The sequence below is a fragment of the Bacillus rossius genome, chromosome 7 (genome assembly GCF_032445375.1).
Source record: "Bacillus rossius redtenbacheri isolate Brsri chromosome 7, Brsri_v3, whole genome shotgun sequence".
Taxonomy (NCBI): domain Eukaryota; kingdom Metazoa; phylum Arthropoda; class Insecta; order Phasmatodea; family Bacillidae; genus Bacillus; species Bacillus rossius.
In genome coordinates this window covers 49,602,690-49,619,760 of record NC_086335.1, presented here as the reverse complement: position 1 = coordinate 49,619,760, position 17,071 = coordinate 49,602,690, and the positions used below count along the sequence as shown (strand labels likewise).

General features: G+C 40.1%; 2 protein-coding genes across 3 annotated transcripts in view; both read left to right on the top strand.

Moving 5' to 3' along the window:
• Positions 1-17,071, top strand: part of LOC134533987 (integrin alpha-PS2) — a 285,777-nt gene that overhangs the window by 27,210 nt on the left and 241,496 nt on the right. The gene's annotated exons all lie outside the window — the stretch shown is intronic.
• LOC134533988 (uncharacterized) lies at positions 7,920-15,829 on the top strand. Its single transcript, XM_063371860.1, has 2 exons — positions 7,920-11,279; positions 11,781-15,829. Exons 1-2 carry the CDS (start codon positions 11,221-11,223, stop codon positions 15,760-15,762), a joined length of 4,041 nt encoding a protein of 1,346 aa, XP_063227930.1. The 5' UTR covers positions 7,920-11,220; the 3' UTR covers positions 15,763-15,829.

The window sequence follows — 17,071 nt, the reverse complement described above, 5'->3', positions numbered from 1 at the left end:
ACTTGTGGTGTTTAATTCCTCGAACCTGTTACTATTATGTTAAATTGATGTTATATTTAATTTTTTTGCATCGTCCTAGATCGTACCAAGGACCTTAGTCGACCTAATCGATTAGTATATAGATTACAAATTTATTTAATGAATTTTGGAATTTTTCCCGATTTTCTAACATAAAAATTACGGATTTTCAAGATGGCGGCCAAATGACAAGATGTCGGGTGTCACAGCAATAATAAATGATTACTGCACTCTAGCGGATAAGAATTAAACTAACATGGCGTCAGCGCACTCTCGCCGACGATACACTGATGATGGCTTCCAGCAGACGAGGACAAGATGGCGGACATGACGTCATACTATCTGACGATATATATATGCTTTGAAAAAAAAGTGGAGGGAGTCAGTATGCCTGCAGCCACCGCGGGGGAAGGATCGGTCGCCATTTTTTAATTTTTTTGCCTTTTTCGGGTTTGAACCGAGGACTCCGAACTCCGTGTCGAAAAAGTAATTTTTTTATTAATAATTTATTAAAATTTTATTATTTAAATTTTTTTATAATTTTAAAAAAAAAATTCATTAAAATCGGATAATAAATTTAAAGATGGCGGCCGTAACGGAAATTGCAACGGTGACGTCATCATTCAAAATGGCGGATAACACAATGCCGGAACTTTCGAGAAAACGAAATGACGTCATCCAAGATGGTGGATCCAAGATGGCCGTCGGGGTCAAGGTCAAAGGTCAAGGTCACATCCTGATAGAGGCTTAACTGAGGCTTGAGTTAAGGATGCTTAAGCCTCTATCAGGACATTTCTAGCCGCTGGGATTTTTAAGGACTAAAACGGGAAATTTTCCCTCGAAACGGGAATTTTTCCCTCGAAAACGGGAAATTTTTTCTTAAAACGGGAAATTTTGAGTCATTTTGAGTCATTTTTGAGGATTTTTGAGGAATTTTTGCCGTCGTGACGTCACAAATCCAAGATGGCGGAGCCGGCTCTCGGCTCCACCGCCTGAGGCCTGATCTCGGAAATACTATTATATACTACTCCACGCATTTTCCGCAAAATTATCTGCTCGCTCATCACACTGAAATATTGTAGGCATGCCTGTGTTAGTGATTTTTTCCCTTTGCGATTGGCGGCCGTCTGCGAGAGAAGCCATTGATTGCCCTGTTTGGCCGGTCCATTCAGGGCGCGTTTTTGCCTCCGCACTGGATGACTATGATTGGTGTGCTGACAGTAGACATGTACCTGAAAAAACTAAACCCAGGCAAATCACAAAAAACACAGACAATGATACAAAGTTCTAACACACAGCTGGCCTGGTAATCTTCTCGCAAAAAAAAAAAGGGCACTACGTATGCTTAATTATAAAAATTGTTCTGCTCTAGATATATTTTCTACCGTGTAAGTACCTATGCCAGATTGTGGACAAGGCCGTTAGCACGTGAAATCGTGCGGCTTACTTACTGTGTCCGCGACTGGGACGTCGGCCAAGATAAAGCTCTTCCCCCTCCCTCTCCCCCCAAAAATGTTTAGCATCTGGGGTCGTGTCGCAAGGTACTATCGGCAAAGTTGCACGGCACATAATACGTGCTTCGTTGCGGAACCTCCGTTTATTTTTATGTGAATACGTCTTTAAAATTGCTTCCATAGTGGGAGGCAATTAAAAAAATACGAATGATAACAAGATCGGGGGATACAGTTTGGTGTTGCAGCTACATATCTTATCATCTCCATCCAAAATTTAATTACACCACTGGATAGCTAAAGCATCAAAGAAATTCGTCACGCTAAGTGAGGACTGTGACGCATCGCGCGCGGTGGAGGGGGAAGCGCCGCCATTTTGAGGTCATTTTGCTGCGTTTCGAGATTTCCACTTGGTATAACTTCTGACTCGGAGAAGCTACGACGTTCGTTTGAGTTTCAATCGTCAGCTCTCGCCAAAATCTATATCGATCGCTTGTATAAAACATTAGTGTAAAATAGGTACAGTGAATGTATATGGTGTTATAATAAAAAAAATTAGCGTATTTTATATTTTTGTATAGATAATATCACCTGTTACGTACACGTATTCACGTACAACACACGGCCGTGTCCATGATACAGCCAGGGCCGAACTAGAGTCTCTGGCACCCGGGGCATGAATGGATTCATGCGCCCCCCCCCCCATCTTTTTTTGCACATACCACACCAATAAAGCGGGGGGTCCGGGGGCCCTCCCACGGAAAAATGGTGCTAATTAACCATTTTCCATACCTACATGTAACAGTTTCTGTTCTACTGTACCTCCCACGCATGAACCCACTATGTCCATAAAGTAGTCCGTATAATCACTAGACTTGTTCATTAAATATGTTGAGACGTTATATTGTAAATCAGGTTAGACATTCCTGGCATGCAAGTTAAAAAAAACTTTTTACGAGTTACCAGTTGTAGTAGGAATTACAATGCAAGCGATTTCGGCGCCCCCACAGCTTTGCGCCCGGGGCGTATGCCCCGCTTGTTCCCCCCCCCCCCCCCCCATCTTCCTAGTTGCGGCCCTGGATACAGCCACACCCCATAGTCGGTAAGGTGCGACTGGCCCAAGGTACCACGTGCCGAGCCTGCAGCCCAAGTTTGTCGGCAGAACTGAAGACTCGCCCTGTGTTAGCTGCAGCCTCTTGGTACCGGGAGCAGCGTGGCGCGAGTGCGCAGCGGGCGACGAACAGCCATGGTCGGTGTGTCGCCACTGTCCTGACGCGGGCAGCTGTGCTGCGCGGCGCTTGCCCGTACAAGGAGCGGCGTCGCCGTGCGTGATCAACTGCCTTTCCCGGTGCCCCCGCGCCACGCAATAAACACAAGATCTGGCAAAGGAGGGGGGATGAGAGAGAGAGAGAGAGAGAAATACGCGGAAACGTTTCGTATCACCATATTCATCAAAACACTACTTCCCCCTTTCTCCTTTGCAGCTATGGACATTAATATACACACAGAATTCTCGCAGATTCTTTTGGTAAACTCTCTGTTGCTTTGATGATTGGATGGCAGTGGTTTGGACACTCATCTGTAGAGACTGGAAAAATTCTTAAGGATTCATTTTTCGCGATAGGCTAGGAGCCGAACCCATTTACCTTTGTTTCCCAGTTCTGTGATTGGACCACAGTTTATCAGGACTCTGTGTCAATTAAAAACCCTCAACGAAAGATCAAGCATCCAAGATTACAAGTCTCACAATTCAGTAGTCAATAAGCATGTGGCATTTGCCCGGGTACTTAGAGGATTGTGGAGTCTATCCTAGAGGTCACTGAAACCGCGGATTTTTCCCCGTTCCTACCCATCTACGACTGTGAAACAGTCACCTACCAGCCAGCAGTTGAGTGACAGAATCACAGCAACCCATGTGTGGGTAGAATATACAAATAACTATGTATTTCAGATTGACATCAGCGAAATTTGCGGGTTTCTAATGATTTACAATATGACATTGCTATCCCCAGGTGTAGCATGGAACGTTCAGCAGTAGGCTACAGTGAGGTTAATTAACCTTAGCTACAGTAACCACGTTCTCGTTGCCGATAGGTACGGAAAAACCAAAATTCTCGCTCCGCCAGTTGCAAAACAAGTTGTTAGGATTACGGACATTTCGCGGATTCATTTTTACTCCGGGTTGGACTCATGTTGCTTATACTTAAAATGGTCACTTAATAATGCTCATTGGCGAATGGTAACCCTTTTGGGGGGTTACATGTGATTGTTTATAACTGGTTCAGGGTCGTCAAAAACGTGTCACTGTAGTCCAATCATCAAGGAGAAGCAGAAGTATATTTGCCTCAAGTCTACTTTGTCAGCCAGTGAATCTGTTAATTAATCCTGGCTCTTGCAAATATGTGCAAAAACATAAACACAGTTTGAAGTGTAATTAACGATCAAACACAGATGTGTCCATCACAACGGACTCTCGAGGCAACGTGCAGACATTCTGTCTATTAATAAAATAAAGTAATTCTTTCGCTAGCCTCAACTTTCGTCATAAAGACGTGCCGAATCAGAGTTAACGCATCTTATAAATGAGCAACAAAATGAACTTATAAAAATTGACCGTGTATGTAGATGACTGTGGAGTATATCCTAGATATAAGGTTGTGTATTATTCGTGGAAAAAAATTATCAATGTTCGTCAGACTGCAATAAGGTATGCCCTCGCCAGCGGTTTCTTCCTTGTAATTGGCGCGGCCGTCTGCAAGATCTGGCCACTCAAGACGTGTTTGCCGTCATCTAGACGTAAACTTATATATATATGTAATTATAATTATATAACGGGCAATGCTAGAAGAAGAAGTAAACTAGATTTACCCAAGTTAACTTAGCATTGTCCAAGGATGTAGGGTAAGGTCCGAAAAATCACTAAAACAAATTTGAATTTGGCGATTACCCGTGTACACTTAGATCTACCCAACGCTGACTGGGTAATATTAAGTGTTGCGTCATTTTTTGAGCACGTTGGGTTAGGTTAGTTAAGGTGTCAATGAAACTAAAGTTATCAATTTATTTTTTTACATTACCCATTTAGCGTTGGTTAGATCTAGGTGCAAACGCCGAATTCAAATTTTATTCAAGTTACTATTCGAACTTTGCCCAACAAACTTAGATAATGCTAAGTTAACCCGGGTAAACTTAGGTTTACTTCTTCTTCTATCATTACCCGTAACATATAAATATATTTTTTTTTGTTTTAAGTATTTTAGTCACGACTCGACGATCCCATCATCTCTGTCTCGCCTGGCGTTACGATCCAGAATACTTTTTTTTTTTCCGTCTCGCCTCGAGAAATTCCTGGGCGAAATGGGATCACCGTCAGCGACGGGGGCCCGGGGTCTTTTGATCTCCCCCGACCGCACAGAGGCGCGGGGCCGCCCTAAATCATGACACATCATCTTCGTAACACCTCCCGAAAATTATAGCGCCTGGTAATTAATTAGCCCCCTGCGCCTACCAGGAGCGCCCTTCGTAGACGTATCTCGTGTCCGTCCCGGCTCGTCGCTTCCCCGACTGCGACATTTGCATTCTTCCTCGCCGGGACGCTTCGGAGAGAGGGGCGGTGCCGTGGGAGGGGTGGCACCCCTCCCCTTCACACTCTTCTCTCAACCTCCACCTTCCCCCCCACCCCCCCACATAGCCACTACACAGAACTAAAAAAATTCTGTACTTTTACAAACGATTCCTTTGGAAACCAGTTGCCGAGATACAGCTCGTAATACTCTAAGAAATATACTTAAGAGTCCCGGAAATTTCGCGGATTCCTCTGGCCTCAGGATAGAATTCAAAGTTATAGGTGTGCTCGACCCATGTTTACTTTCCCATTGGTTGATTTCTTAGCGAGAACATTTTTATCCTTGTTATTTGGCACTACCTGATTCGCTTACTTCTCTCCTAGCTGGACATCGTTGGCTCACGGTCGTAGAGGGGCGTGTCCAGATAACTGCGGTCCAATCATGAACACAGTGCGACTGTGTGGAGGTTTGCATTCTAGCTTGCGACTATATGAATGCGCGAAAATTCCGTGGCTCTAAATATACTGTAACTTTGCACAACACATGGACTTGGTTATTGTTATTTTTCCATACGTAGGCCCTATACGAAATAAGTTTTTTCTCGAGATAATACTGAGTATATCTTAAGAAAATTGGTGCACTCTTTTATATTTTAATTGATATATCATTCAGACATAATTTAGTTAAACCATAGAAAAGGTAATAGAATATTCAACCATTTGACTTTATTATTATCAATGTATGCAGTTAATACTGGAAAGCTATTCAGGGAACGAACGAACGTTTCACAAGTACGTACACGCCATTTTGTACTTTTTACAAGGAAAATCCTTAAAAACTCAGTTGGCATTGATATCACTTGTCAAACTGCAAGGCAGAGCGTTGTAAAAATTGTATCCTTGAAAATGTACAAAACATGTACAGTATGACTTAATTATTGAAGGTACTGGGACAACACAAATCATAAATGCCCGGGTAAGAATCTGAACCCAGCATTACTGAGAACATTATTTAGTCGTGATACAGTTGTTTTAATGTAAATGTGAAAATTGTCAAGTATCTGTAATTTTACATGAATGTTTATATTCCCTTTACAAAAAAAAACACAGTGTAGAACTTAAACAAAAACGGAAAGGCAACTTAAAATTAATCCACTGTAGCCTGCAATTGACCTATGAAGTCGATTTTAATTCTTATATTTTTTGATGTTATTAACCTGTTAATTTTTTATTTTTAAATTTAAGTATTCTTAACAAAATCAGTTAAAACCACAGTTTTGATAATGACTTTTCAAGGCAGAAGAAATGCGTTAAATAGCCTTTTAAGGGATGTTATTTTTTTTCCTTCAAATATTTCAGATAGGTAGGGGAGACCGGGGTAAGTTGGCGAACGGGGTAAGATGACGAATCGTATGTAACTAATCCAGAAACACAGATAGATGGTTGGCGCACCTGTGACCTTGTGTGTCACCATCTGCACCTACTAGGCAGGTGCAGCGGAATTCTCCAGTCAGTTTGAATGTGGCAGTTTTGAGAGTCAGTCTGTTTCGTGAGCCATTGTTGTAATATTGAAGGTACGTATGTTAAGCTATTACGAGAAAAGAGTCCATTTGTTTTAAATGTTTATATATGTAAAATGAAATGCTGACTTTTGGGAGTATTTTAGTGTATAGATTGTTGAAGAAAATTTGTTAATGTTGTTCGTGATTTTGGTAAAGCAAAAATACGGCTGCTGGGGCAAGTTGACGGGGGCAAGATGACGAATTCGTCATCTTGCCCCTGCAATCGTCAACTTGCCATAGGTTATGACAGTGTGAGCATTATTTTGTATTATATGTGTTATTTAAACCAATGATGTACAGATATGACGAACATTTAAGTAAAATAAAAATAATAATGAAAATATAAAATATTATAAATAGTTCCTGTGTTAATAGTCGTAACAATTTTGTTTGATTTTTTTGTAGATGCCTAGGCATATTATAAGCGGAAAACGGAAAGGAGGCGTTGGAGTGACGAAGAGATAGATAGAAGAAGCAGAATGAAGAGAAGAAAAATTAAAGAAAAACTAAGAAAACTGAAAAACAAAGCTCTGATCATTCTGTAGCAAAACCATAAAGCCTAAATAGCGTTTCTTGCCCTGCATGTGAAGAAGTTTACGTGGAACCTCCAAATGAAGACTGGATTCAGTGTTCCACATGTTCTGAGCGGTGGCACGAAAACTTTTCCAATTATGAAGTCAAGGAATTATATCAAAGTTGTTCAAATATGTTACAATATATCTTCTTTACATCCTGCACGTTGTTTAGTGTAGGATAATAAAACTATTGTTTACTTTGTCCATAAATATATATATTTTGGTTTCGTCATCTTACCCCAATAGGTTCGTCAACTTACCCCACTCCTGGGGCAAGATGACGAATGTGCTAACTAATTGGTTTCTTGTCAATAACTTCGGAACTACGCAAAGTAATACAACCTTTTTACATATTTAGGTAGAAATTAGTATGTACTTCGTATTGGTACCAAATTAGATATTATATATGCTTATTTATCTGTTAAAGGCCATTTCAAAGCTTAACATCGTCAACTTGCCCCGGTCTCCCCTACTTCATTTAACTTAGAGGTATTCATACCACCATATATCCCCTTCCATCCCCTAAAAAATCGAAGATAGGTCAACCACTGCTGACAGCGATTGCCTGTCATAATGGAATAAAATTTTATTGTTAATTAAGTAGTTAAAATAATACAAAGAATTTTTTTTAATCGTAGGTAGCTTGATACATTCAAATATCACTGTAATATTATTAAAAATAATATATATTTTTTCAAATGAAACAAATTACATTTTATACTTATATATTTTTTAGGCCTACAAAATATTTTAGACTTGTGCTAGAACTCTCATGTTGCTTAAGCAAAGAGTTCACAAGCTGACTTGTGCTAGAACTCTGTTTTTGCTTAAGCAAAGAGTTCACAAGTCAGCTTGTGCTAGAACTCTGTTTTTGCTTAACATGAGAGTTCTAGCATGAAATAATTTGAACTTTTTTTAAAAAGTTGATAATTTATGATGTTTTTAAACGACGTCTTCTCCCTGGTGGTTTTTTCTGAGTGCTTCTATTTTTTCACGTGAAATTTCGATAGATTTCTACATGTGCTTCAACTTTACTGTGTTAGAATTTTGTTGGTTTTTTTATGTGCTTCTGCTTTTTTTTACCTGACAACAATTTGATGATTTTCTCCGTGCACTTCAGCCTTTTTCATGTCAAGAACTTATTGGTATTCTACATGTACTGATGTTTTATTCTTGACAGTATTTTGGTGATTTTCTCCGCATGCTGCATGTTATTACTGACAAATCGTTTTTTTTTTCTGTTTTTCGTGTGCTGTTGGTTATTATTGGCGAGAATTTCGTTGGTTTTTTTTAGTGTGCTCCTGGTTATTCATGATAAAACAATCTGTGCATTTTTTTCTATAAAATATATGCAAATGTACTCACAGATTCGTTTAATTTGTGAATTCATGTTAGCAAATAAACTTTAATCAGACGGAGATTATACCACCAAATGTTATTACTTGCTTGATTACTAATATATCCAAATATATGAGAAACGTCAACTTTCAAGATGGTTTCCCACTCCCCTTGAGTTACAGCGAAGACCCCTCCTTTTTTCGATCGTGAGTGAGCATTCTACATCCCACAAAGAAACTGTTTTGAATTTTTTACATTACAGCTACTAATGAATGATAATATAAATTTTTTCCTAATGTACACGAGAGTTTAAAATTGATAAATAGTGATTTAAGCAAATGTTTGTGTTCTCTCATTTATTAAATTGAGAAAAATATGTAATCGAAGGAACATTAAGTATTTTGTTTGTAAATGATTTTTAGCCGACTTTTTTTGTTAATATATTTATTTACTTTGTCTCTCCCTAGATCATCTAAGCTTGACAAGGTTATATTAGTACAGCTTCATCGCTGGAAAAGAAATATATACTATTTTATGTGTAAAATCTTTTCTCTCTGTCAAGGAGGCGGCACGAGTCTAAGAACGAAGTGTGTGCCTTTTTTGTTTCTCTTCATGTGATGTATTACTGTGTTCCATAATTAAGGAATGAATGATCCTTTCTTTCTAAATCTAACATTCTGTGATAGCATTCGCAGAATTGTGATTGAAAGGGCTGTTAGTTGCGTGGTGATTTTTCGAGAAATATGCAGTGTTTTATATGATTCAATTATTTTGAAATGCATTATTTTAATGTGTTTCACTGTCCTATGTTTGCTGTTTCAGGAGGTCCACCTAGTCAGAGGTGAAACTGCATTAGTGAAAAGAGATAATTGCAATGCTTGCTAACGCTTCTAGTGCAGTTTCGTCTCTAAGCGTAGGGGGCTTGGACTGGCATGCAGTCATCTCGTAGTTCATATGTTAAGTATGATATTTGTGTGGTATCCAGACATCAGACCTATGGTTTGGAAAAAATGAAGATAATTGTGTAATAAAATGTTCTCGCATGCAAGGACTTGCACATGAGGTTTCATCTCTAAAATTAACTTTGAAAAAATATTAATTTTTAGCTCCTTTTCATAAACAGATGTAAGTCTTGAGTGGTTTTCAAAATATTGTTTCCTTCTGAAGTCATGCAGGGTGTATGTATGTATGTATGTATGTGTGTGTGTGTAAATAACCAAGTGTCTGTATGTCATGTGCAATTTTTTCATAAACAAATTAGCATCTTTAGCGGTTATTTTAATCAATATTTCTAACCTGAAGCTGCGCACTTCGTATGTGCGGTCTCCTGGCATGTAAATAATGCCTTGTGTAATAACAATTTTTTGAGGGGTGTGGGGTGTATGTTTGCTTAGTTAAACTGTTGTTGTTTTTTGATGGATAAAAGTATTAATTCTGAGTCGTTGAAGGCAACAAGGGCGTTCCAGAGGTAATCCATCAGCCCAATCCTAGTAAAGACTCTAGTGTTGTCCGCTCGTTTTGCAGTATGGTTTCTGGTACCATACAATCCACACAAAATTTAAATATTATGTGTTTTAATATGTTGCCTTTGTAAAAATAAGTACATTATGTGGGCGAGTATGTATTTCATCTCAGTGCATGCATGCGTATGCATGTGTGTGTAAGTGTGTGCATGTGTGTGCATGTGTGTGGTAGGATGGTTAAGTCTAACATGTAAATAAAACCTGTATGAGATAATATAATTTTTAATTTCTAGATGCAGTAACAGCATCCTAGGATGAAATTTCTACCGTAAGGTTTAAGGGAAGCAAATTTTTTTGGTCTTGCAGAATTTTAGCATGATGGTGAAGCAGCATCATTGTATGAGGGGAAGAGAGGGAGATGTTTTATTTGACCAATGAAAAGAGAGCTTAAGGAAAGTCTCCTTAAATGGTTGTGAAACGGGTTGGTTCCTGGAACATCAGCAAAATGTGTCATACTATGGATGTTCAACTGATTGTTCGCAATGAAATGCTAAAAAATTTTAAACGAATGTTGGTCATAACTAATGTAGAATAAATTTTTAATGTTATAGTTTTGTAATGTGTTCTTACTTTTAATAAATGTATTAAACTTACCCTATTTATTTTTATTTATTTCCTTACATATCTATAATGAATATTTAGCTGTATGTTCCTCGAACGCAGCTTGAGTGCTTCGTAATGACACTTTAACGAGTCTATTGCCGTAGACCATGACTGCTACCTGAGCGCCTCATGGCGCCACAAAGTCGGGCGACTAATGGATCTGTTGTGACATGCATAGTCAAGTCTATTGTTCGGGTCCCCTCGGCACTGCGAGACGACATTCCTGAGTGATGAGTCACGATGCATGCAGTGCCTCGCGACCTAATCTCTAATCACCTAGGCTATTAGTGGTTTTACCCGAGAGTGGTTTCCTATGTTAAGTTATTACCTACATTTCTACCTCCCACCCCTCACATACCTGCTACGACCTGCGCATGAGTCATGCTGGGTTTTTCCGAAGACAATGGTACTTCCCCTCCACATACTACATTCCTATTGGTAGGTTCGGTAAAAATACTATGTTCCTAATTGTTTTTTTCCAAGAACAAGCAGGTCCGCGGCTATAAAAGGCCGGGATTAGCTGTCGGAGCTTCATTGTGTTCTTGGAGTTTGAGAGAGCTAGTTCGTGTGTGTTTCGCTGCTACCATGATTTCTACCACCAACGCTACTTCGTGTTCTACAACTCCACTTCATTATTTTCTGAGGTATGCTACATGTTTCGTTAACATTGAATGTTTCTCAGCTTTTTCGTAGGTTATCAGCTAGCTAGTTTTTTCTCTGTACACTTATGTGTGGGTAGCCAGGAATTGTTTAGCTTAAACTTTTAACAGTACTTTAAATATTGTAGCATTTTTGGGTTGTGCATTAGAGTAGTTTTGAGATTATGTAATCAATCATTTTTAGTTAACATTGAATACTTTTTCAGCTTTAACTTTTATCAGTACTTTAAAAATTCTACCATTTTTAGGATTGTACATGAAGGAGCAGCTTTGAGATTATGTTTGTAACTTTTTTATTTAGTAACATTGCTAACACTTTAGGTTAGTAGCTTGAGGGCTAGAGTTTTGAGGTTATGTTTGCAACTTTTTTTATTTAGTAACATTGCTATCAGTTTAGGTTAGTAAGCTTGAGGGCTAGAGTTTTGAGGTTATGTTTGTTTTCATGTAACATCTAGCTACATTGTATTCTTAATTCTTTTTTTATAGTTCTCCGTACGTCGAGCTTCCTTCGCGTGTTCCGTACGTTGAGACCAGTCTACCGATTGTCGTGATGGCGTCTACCGTCCAGAAATGCCGTTTCTGCTCTGCTACATTCACGGCAGGCAACAACCGCTACCGGCATGAGCGTCAGTGTGCTGAGAACCAGCATCGTAACCACCAGCAGTGCCACCTATGTGGAAAGATGGTCGCACGCAGCGATAAGATGCAGCAGCACCTTGCATCATGTACTGGAGCTGTCGCCACGACATCAGGCACCCGGTGTAGCTTCTGCTACAAGGCCTTCGCCCGTGCTGATGTCGCCAGACTACATGAGAAGTCGGCTTGCGGTCTTAACCCAAACCGCATAGTGAATTCCTGCGAGAACTGCGCTAAGGAGTTCGCCAGGGCTGATAAGTTAAAAGCCCACATCAAGATATGCAAGGGGCCTGCTCCACCTCCGACAAAGAAGCAGAGGATGGTAGCAGTTAAGCCTGCAGTTACGCCTAAGCCTTCGACCAGCCGAACAAAGGTGGTGACTGGGGCTGGTTTGGCCAATTTCCATGGCTTCATCATCGCTGAAGTAGGATTCAAGGGCAACTTGAAGACGTATGTGGCAGAAAACACGTCAAGTACTGCCAAGGATATCTGCTCGTATCTGAACTCCATCAAGGCAAAAATAATGAGCCAACTTGTAGAGGAGATAGAGGAGAACGGTCCACTTAAATTCAACATCGTGCTTGAGTGTGATTACGAAAAACCTGTGGATGTCAGCGAAGACAAGAGAGCATTCAAAACCATTAATGTGCCCCTCTACGCAGTTCATGAGGTGGAGGAAGCAGTAACTGAATCCATCTCTAAGATCTGCAAGGAGGAGGAAGACTACATGGGAAAAGGGTCCGGATGGACTTTGTCGGCCGTTAAGCGACTTCAACTTCGCATAAACAAGCTCGATCCACTCCGTGCCAGCTCCTACATCGAACTGCCTACCACCATCGAGTCAAGACATGCGGTGATAAATCCACAAAACTTCGAAGACCACATGTGTTTTAAGTGGTCTATTCTTGTGAAGTACGTGGAAGGAGAGCATCCAGAGCGTGTCAACCAGCGATACCATGACTTGGAAGAGAAATTCAACTTCACGAACATCGAGTTTCCTACTCCAATCAGACAAATACCGCTGTTCGAAAAACAGAACCCTGGAGTCTCCATCAACATCTACAGCATCGACGAGAATCTGAATGTTGTACCTGCACGAGTCGCTCCTGAAGAAAAAAAACATCATTTCGACCTTCTGCTCTTGGTCAATGACAATTCATCCCATTTCACCTACATTAAAAAATTTTCTGCCCTTGTTCGGTCCCAAATAACTACACATCATGATGCTATTCATGTTTGCAAAAGATGCTTCAAGCATTATGATGATCGGGATAGGGTTAGTGGGCTCACTGGTCTTCAGTGTTTGGAAAAACACCGTGAGCTCTGCAAACAGCATGCTTCTGTTCGGATGGAGATGCCTCAGCTTGATGAAAATGGCCAGCCTCCTGTTCTGCAGTTCAAAAACTTCCACCATGCTGATAAGATGCCCATCGTGGTTTATTGCGACTTTGAAGCAATTCTGGAGAAAATCCATATGTGTCACCCGAATCCTGATGGAGCATACACGCTGCAGTACCAAAAGCATAAAGCATACAGCTACTGCATTTATGTGAAAGCAGATAATACAGTCATTCCAGCACACCTCACTTCAGCACTTCCATCAGAGCCTGAATTGTATCGCGGTTGTGACGCAGAAGATAAATTCATTTCTCGCATTGTGGAGATTGGTCATGATGTACAAAAAATATTTTTTACATCTGTTCCTATGACTCTGCTCACACATGCACAGAACACTGCTTTTCTGCAAGCAGGTGTGTGTTGCTACTGTGGAGGAAAGTTCGGAAGAACTGCAATGAAAGTTCGTGATCACAATCACTTTACCGGTGAATATCTGGGACCTGCATGTAATGACTGCAACCTTCTCAGGCGCAGACCAAAGAAGTTAATTGTGTTCTTCCACAACCTGGCGTACGACCAGAACTTCATTATCAGGAAGTTGGGGTACGACAGTAAAGACATCTTCATAATCCCGAATTCAGAGGAGAAGCTGATAACTTTTTCCAAGAAGTTGCATGATAAGTTCAGCATTCAGTTTGTCGATACGTTCCGTTTCATGAGTCGAGGTCTTGCTTCGCTCGCTGAGTTCTTGCCGGCAGACAAGTTTGTCAGTACTGCTGAGTTTTTCGCGCCTGATGAGTTGGAGTTGGTTACCCGCAAGGGTGTCTTCCCGTATGATTTTGTCGATTCTTTTGCTCGACTAGATGATACTAGTCTTCCACCTATCGGCGATTTCTACAATAGTCTGACTGATTCCATGATTTCAGAGATGGAGTACGCTCATGCAGTGAAAGTCTGGGATAAGTTTCAGTGTGCTACTTTGGGGGAGTACGCTGACTTGTACCTAAAGACGGATGTTCTGATTTTGGCGGACGTATTCGAGAATTTCCGTTCCATATGTTTGGAGACATATAGTTTAGATCCGTCTCACTATATTTCTTGTCCTGGATTCGCTTTCGATGCGATGCTTCGAACCACAGGTGTACAGCTAGAGCTTCTCACAGATTACGACATGTATATGTTTGTGGAGGCTGGTATTAGGGGAGGAGTAGCGCAAAGCATTAAACGTCATTGCGTAGCCAATAACTCCTACATACCTGAGACATATGATGCATCCAAGCCATCCACATTCCTGGAGTACATTGATGCAAATAATTTGTACGGGTGGGCGATGTCTCTGCCGCTTCCAATTCGGCATTTCCAATGGGCAGACACATCAATTGATGTCGTGTCTGTCCCAGATGATTCTCCTACAGGCTACATTATTGAGTGTGATGTGGAGTACCCTCCCGAGCTCCACGAAAGTCATAAAGACCTGCCATTTCTCCCCGTAAATCAATGCCCGCCCGGCTCAAAGCAATCAAAGCTGATGACAACTCTTGAAAATAAAGAGCACTACATTGTCCACTACAAAAATCTACAGCAAGCAGTATCTCATGGGCTGAGAGTGACTAAGATACACCGAGTCCTACAGTTTGAGCAGTCGGCATGGTTGGAGCCCTATATTCGGCTGAATACCAACAAGCGGAAAGCAGCAGCCAATGAGTTCGAGAAGGAGTTCTTTAAGCTCGCTGTGAACTCGACATTTGGTAAACTGATGGAAAATAAAAGGCGGAGGCTCAAAATGGAGTTGGTGTGCTCCGAGAAGAGGTTCAAGAAGTTGGTGTGTCGTCCGTCCTTCAAGGACCGTACAATGTACGAACCGAATTTGTCTCTAGTCCACCTTAATCACGAGACCATCATTTTCGACAAGCCGATCTATGCCGGACTGGCCGTACTAGATCTTTCAAAGACTCTCATGTACGACTTCCACTACAATACCATGAAACCCCGTTACCATGACAATATTCACCTGATGTATATGGATACAGACAGTTTTGTGTATGAGATCCAGACAACAGACTTTTACTCAGACCTCAAAGCCGACCCTACACTGATGGCCAAATTCGACACCAGCTGCTACCCTTCCGACCACCCATGCTTCTCCCCCATCAACAAGAAAGTTGTCGGTAAATTCAAAGATGAATGTGGGGGAGAAGTGATGGAGGAGTTTGTAAGCCTACGGGCCAAACTCTACGCTTACAGGTGTGGTGGTAAGAGCGAGAAAAAGGCCAAGGGCATCCAGCGATGTGTGGTCAAAAAACACATAACATTCGACGACTACCTGGATGCCCTGCAAGACCACCGCACAATGAGGGCAGGCGTTAGAGCAATTCGCTCCCGTCAGCACATACTCTATACTGAGTACAGCAATAAGCTGGCCATAACGTGGGAGGACGACAAACGGCTGATCTGCGAAGATGGTATCCACACAGTCCCCCACGGATATGTATGAGGTGACGAATAATTTTTTTTCCTGTAAATAGTTTTTGATTTAAATAGTTTGGCAGTTTGGTAGTTGTTTCCATTTGTTGTATAGTTTTTTTTGTTTTTTGTTTTATAGTTTTCATTTTGTTGTACAGTTTGTTTTTTTGCTGTATAGTTTCCATTTTTGTTGTAAAGTTTAAGTTTTTTGATGTATAGTTTCTGTTTTGCTCCATTTTTGTTGTGTAAAATATGTTCTTAATTTAATAAATACAATTTGACCTACATATTGTTTATTATTTTTAATATAGAACCTATATCCCACGAGGTACTGATACTTATAAATATCTTACAGAATGGTGAAATGTAATTATTCACAAACATTAAAATATCTGCTTCCATGCAGCTTTTAAACACGAGTACGCAAACACGGACTTGTTTAGGAATGTAATTATACACAGACATTAAAAATATCTGCTACCATGCAGCTTTTTAAATACGAGTACGCAAACAAGAGAAGAGAATATTACTTGTGAGTTAGAACTCTGAAAAATTTCTGGTCCGCTATGATGGGTTAATAATTTTTTTTTAAATTATCATTACTTTAACTAACGTATCCACAAAGATAGTATCGATAACATATATTTTAGTTAAAACCTATAAATGATAAGACTTTAAGAAAAAATGGTGGTTACAACAGCAAAATGACTGTGGATTTTGTGGTTTTCGTCTATAAGGGTCATAATAATGCTGGTACGGGATAGGAAATCGACCTTACATACACTAATGTACTTTAGAAACCTACACCCGATGATAACATCCATCAGATGAAATCAAGATGGCGGTCTCCAATAAATAAGATGGCTGCCTCCGACAGACAACGATGGTATATATTTTTTATTTTGATAATAAATTTATTTTAAAGAATGCGGTGTAACGAAAAATTGTAACAGGGGTGAGTGGGGTGTTCGATAACGATATCATTGTAACATAGGAGTGGGGTGCTAGATGGTGTATACGTAATATAGAGGAATTGGGTGTTCGATGCGTAGGTATTTAATTAAAATTGTATTAAATAATATATTTTTAAATTTTATTTTAAAATTTTTATTATTTAATTTTTTATAAATTTTAATTTTTTTCCCATTAAAATCGGATAATACATAAAGATTTTCAAGATGGTGGACGAAACTCAAAATGACGGAATGATCTAGAAAACAAAATGGCGGAATGTTCTAGAAAAACAAAATGGTCGTCGGGGTCAAAGGTCAAGGTCAAATACAAGATGGCCGCCGGAAGTGGCGTAATCCAAGATGGCCGCCGGAAGTGACGTATTACAA

What these genes read in the sequence shown, in the direction of transcription:
- LOC134533988 (XM_063371860.1), top strand. Translation starts at nt 11,221, where the DNA reads ATGATTTCTACCACCAACGCTACTTCGTGTTCTACAACTCCACTTCAT. An exon ending in CCACTTCATTATTTTCTGAG is followed by an intron (nt 11,280 to 11,780) that starts GTATGCTACATG and finishes CTTTTTTTATAG; the next exon opens with TTCTCCGTACGTCGAGCTTC.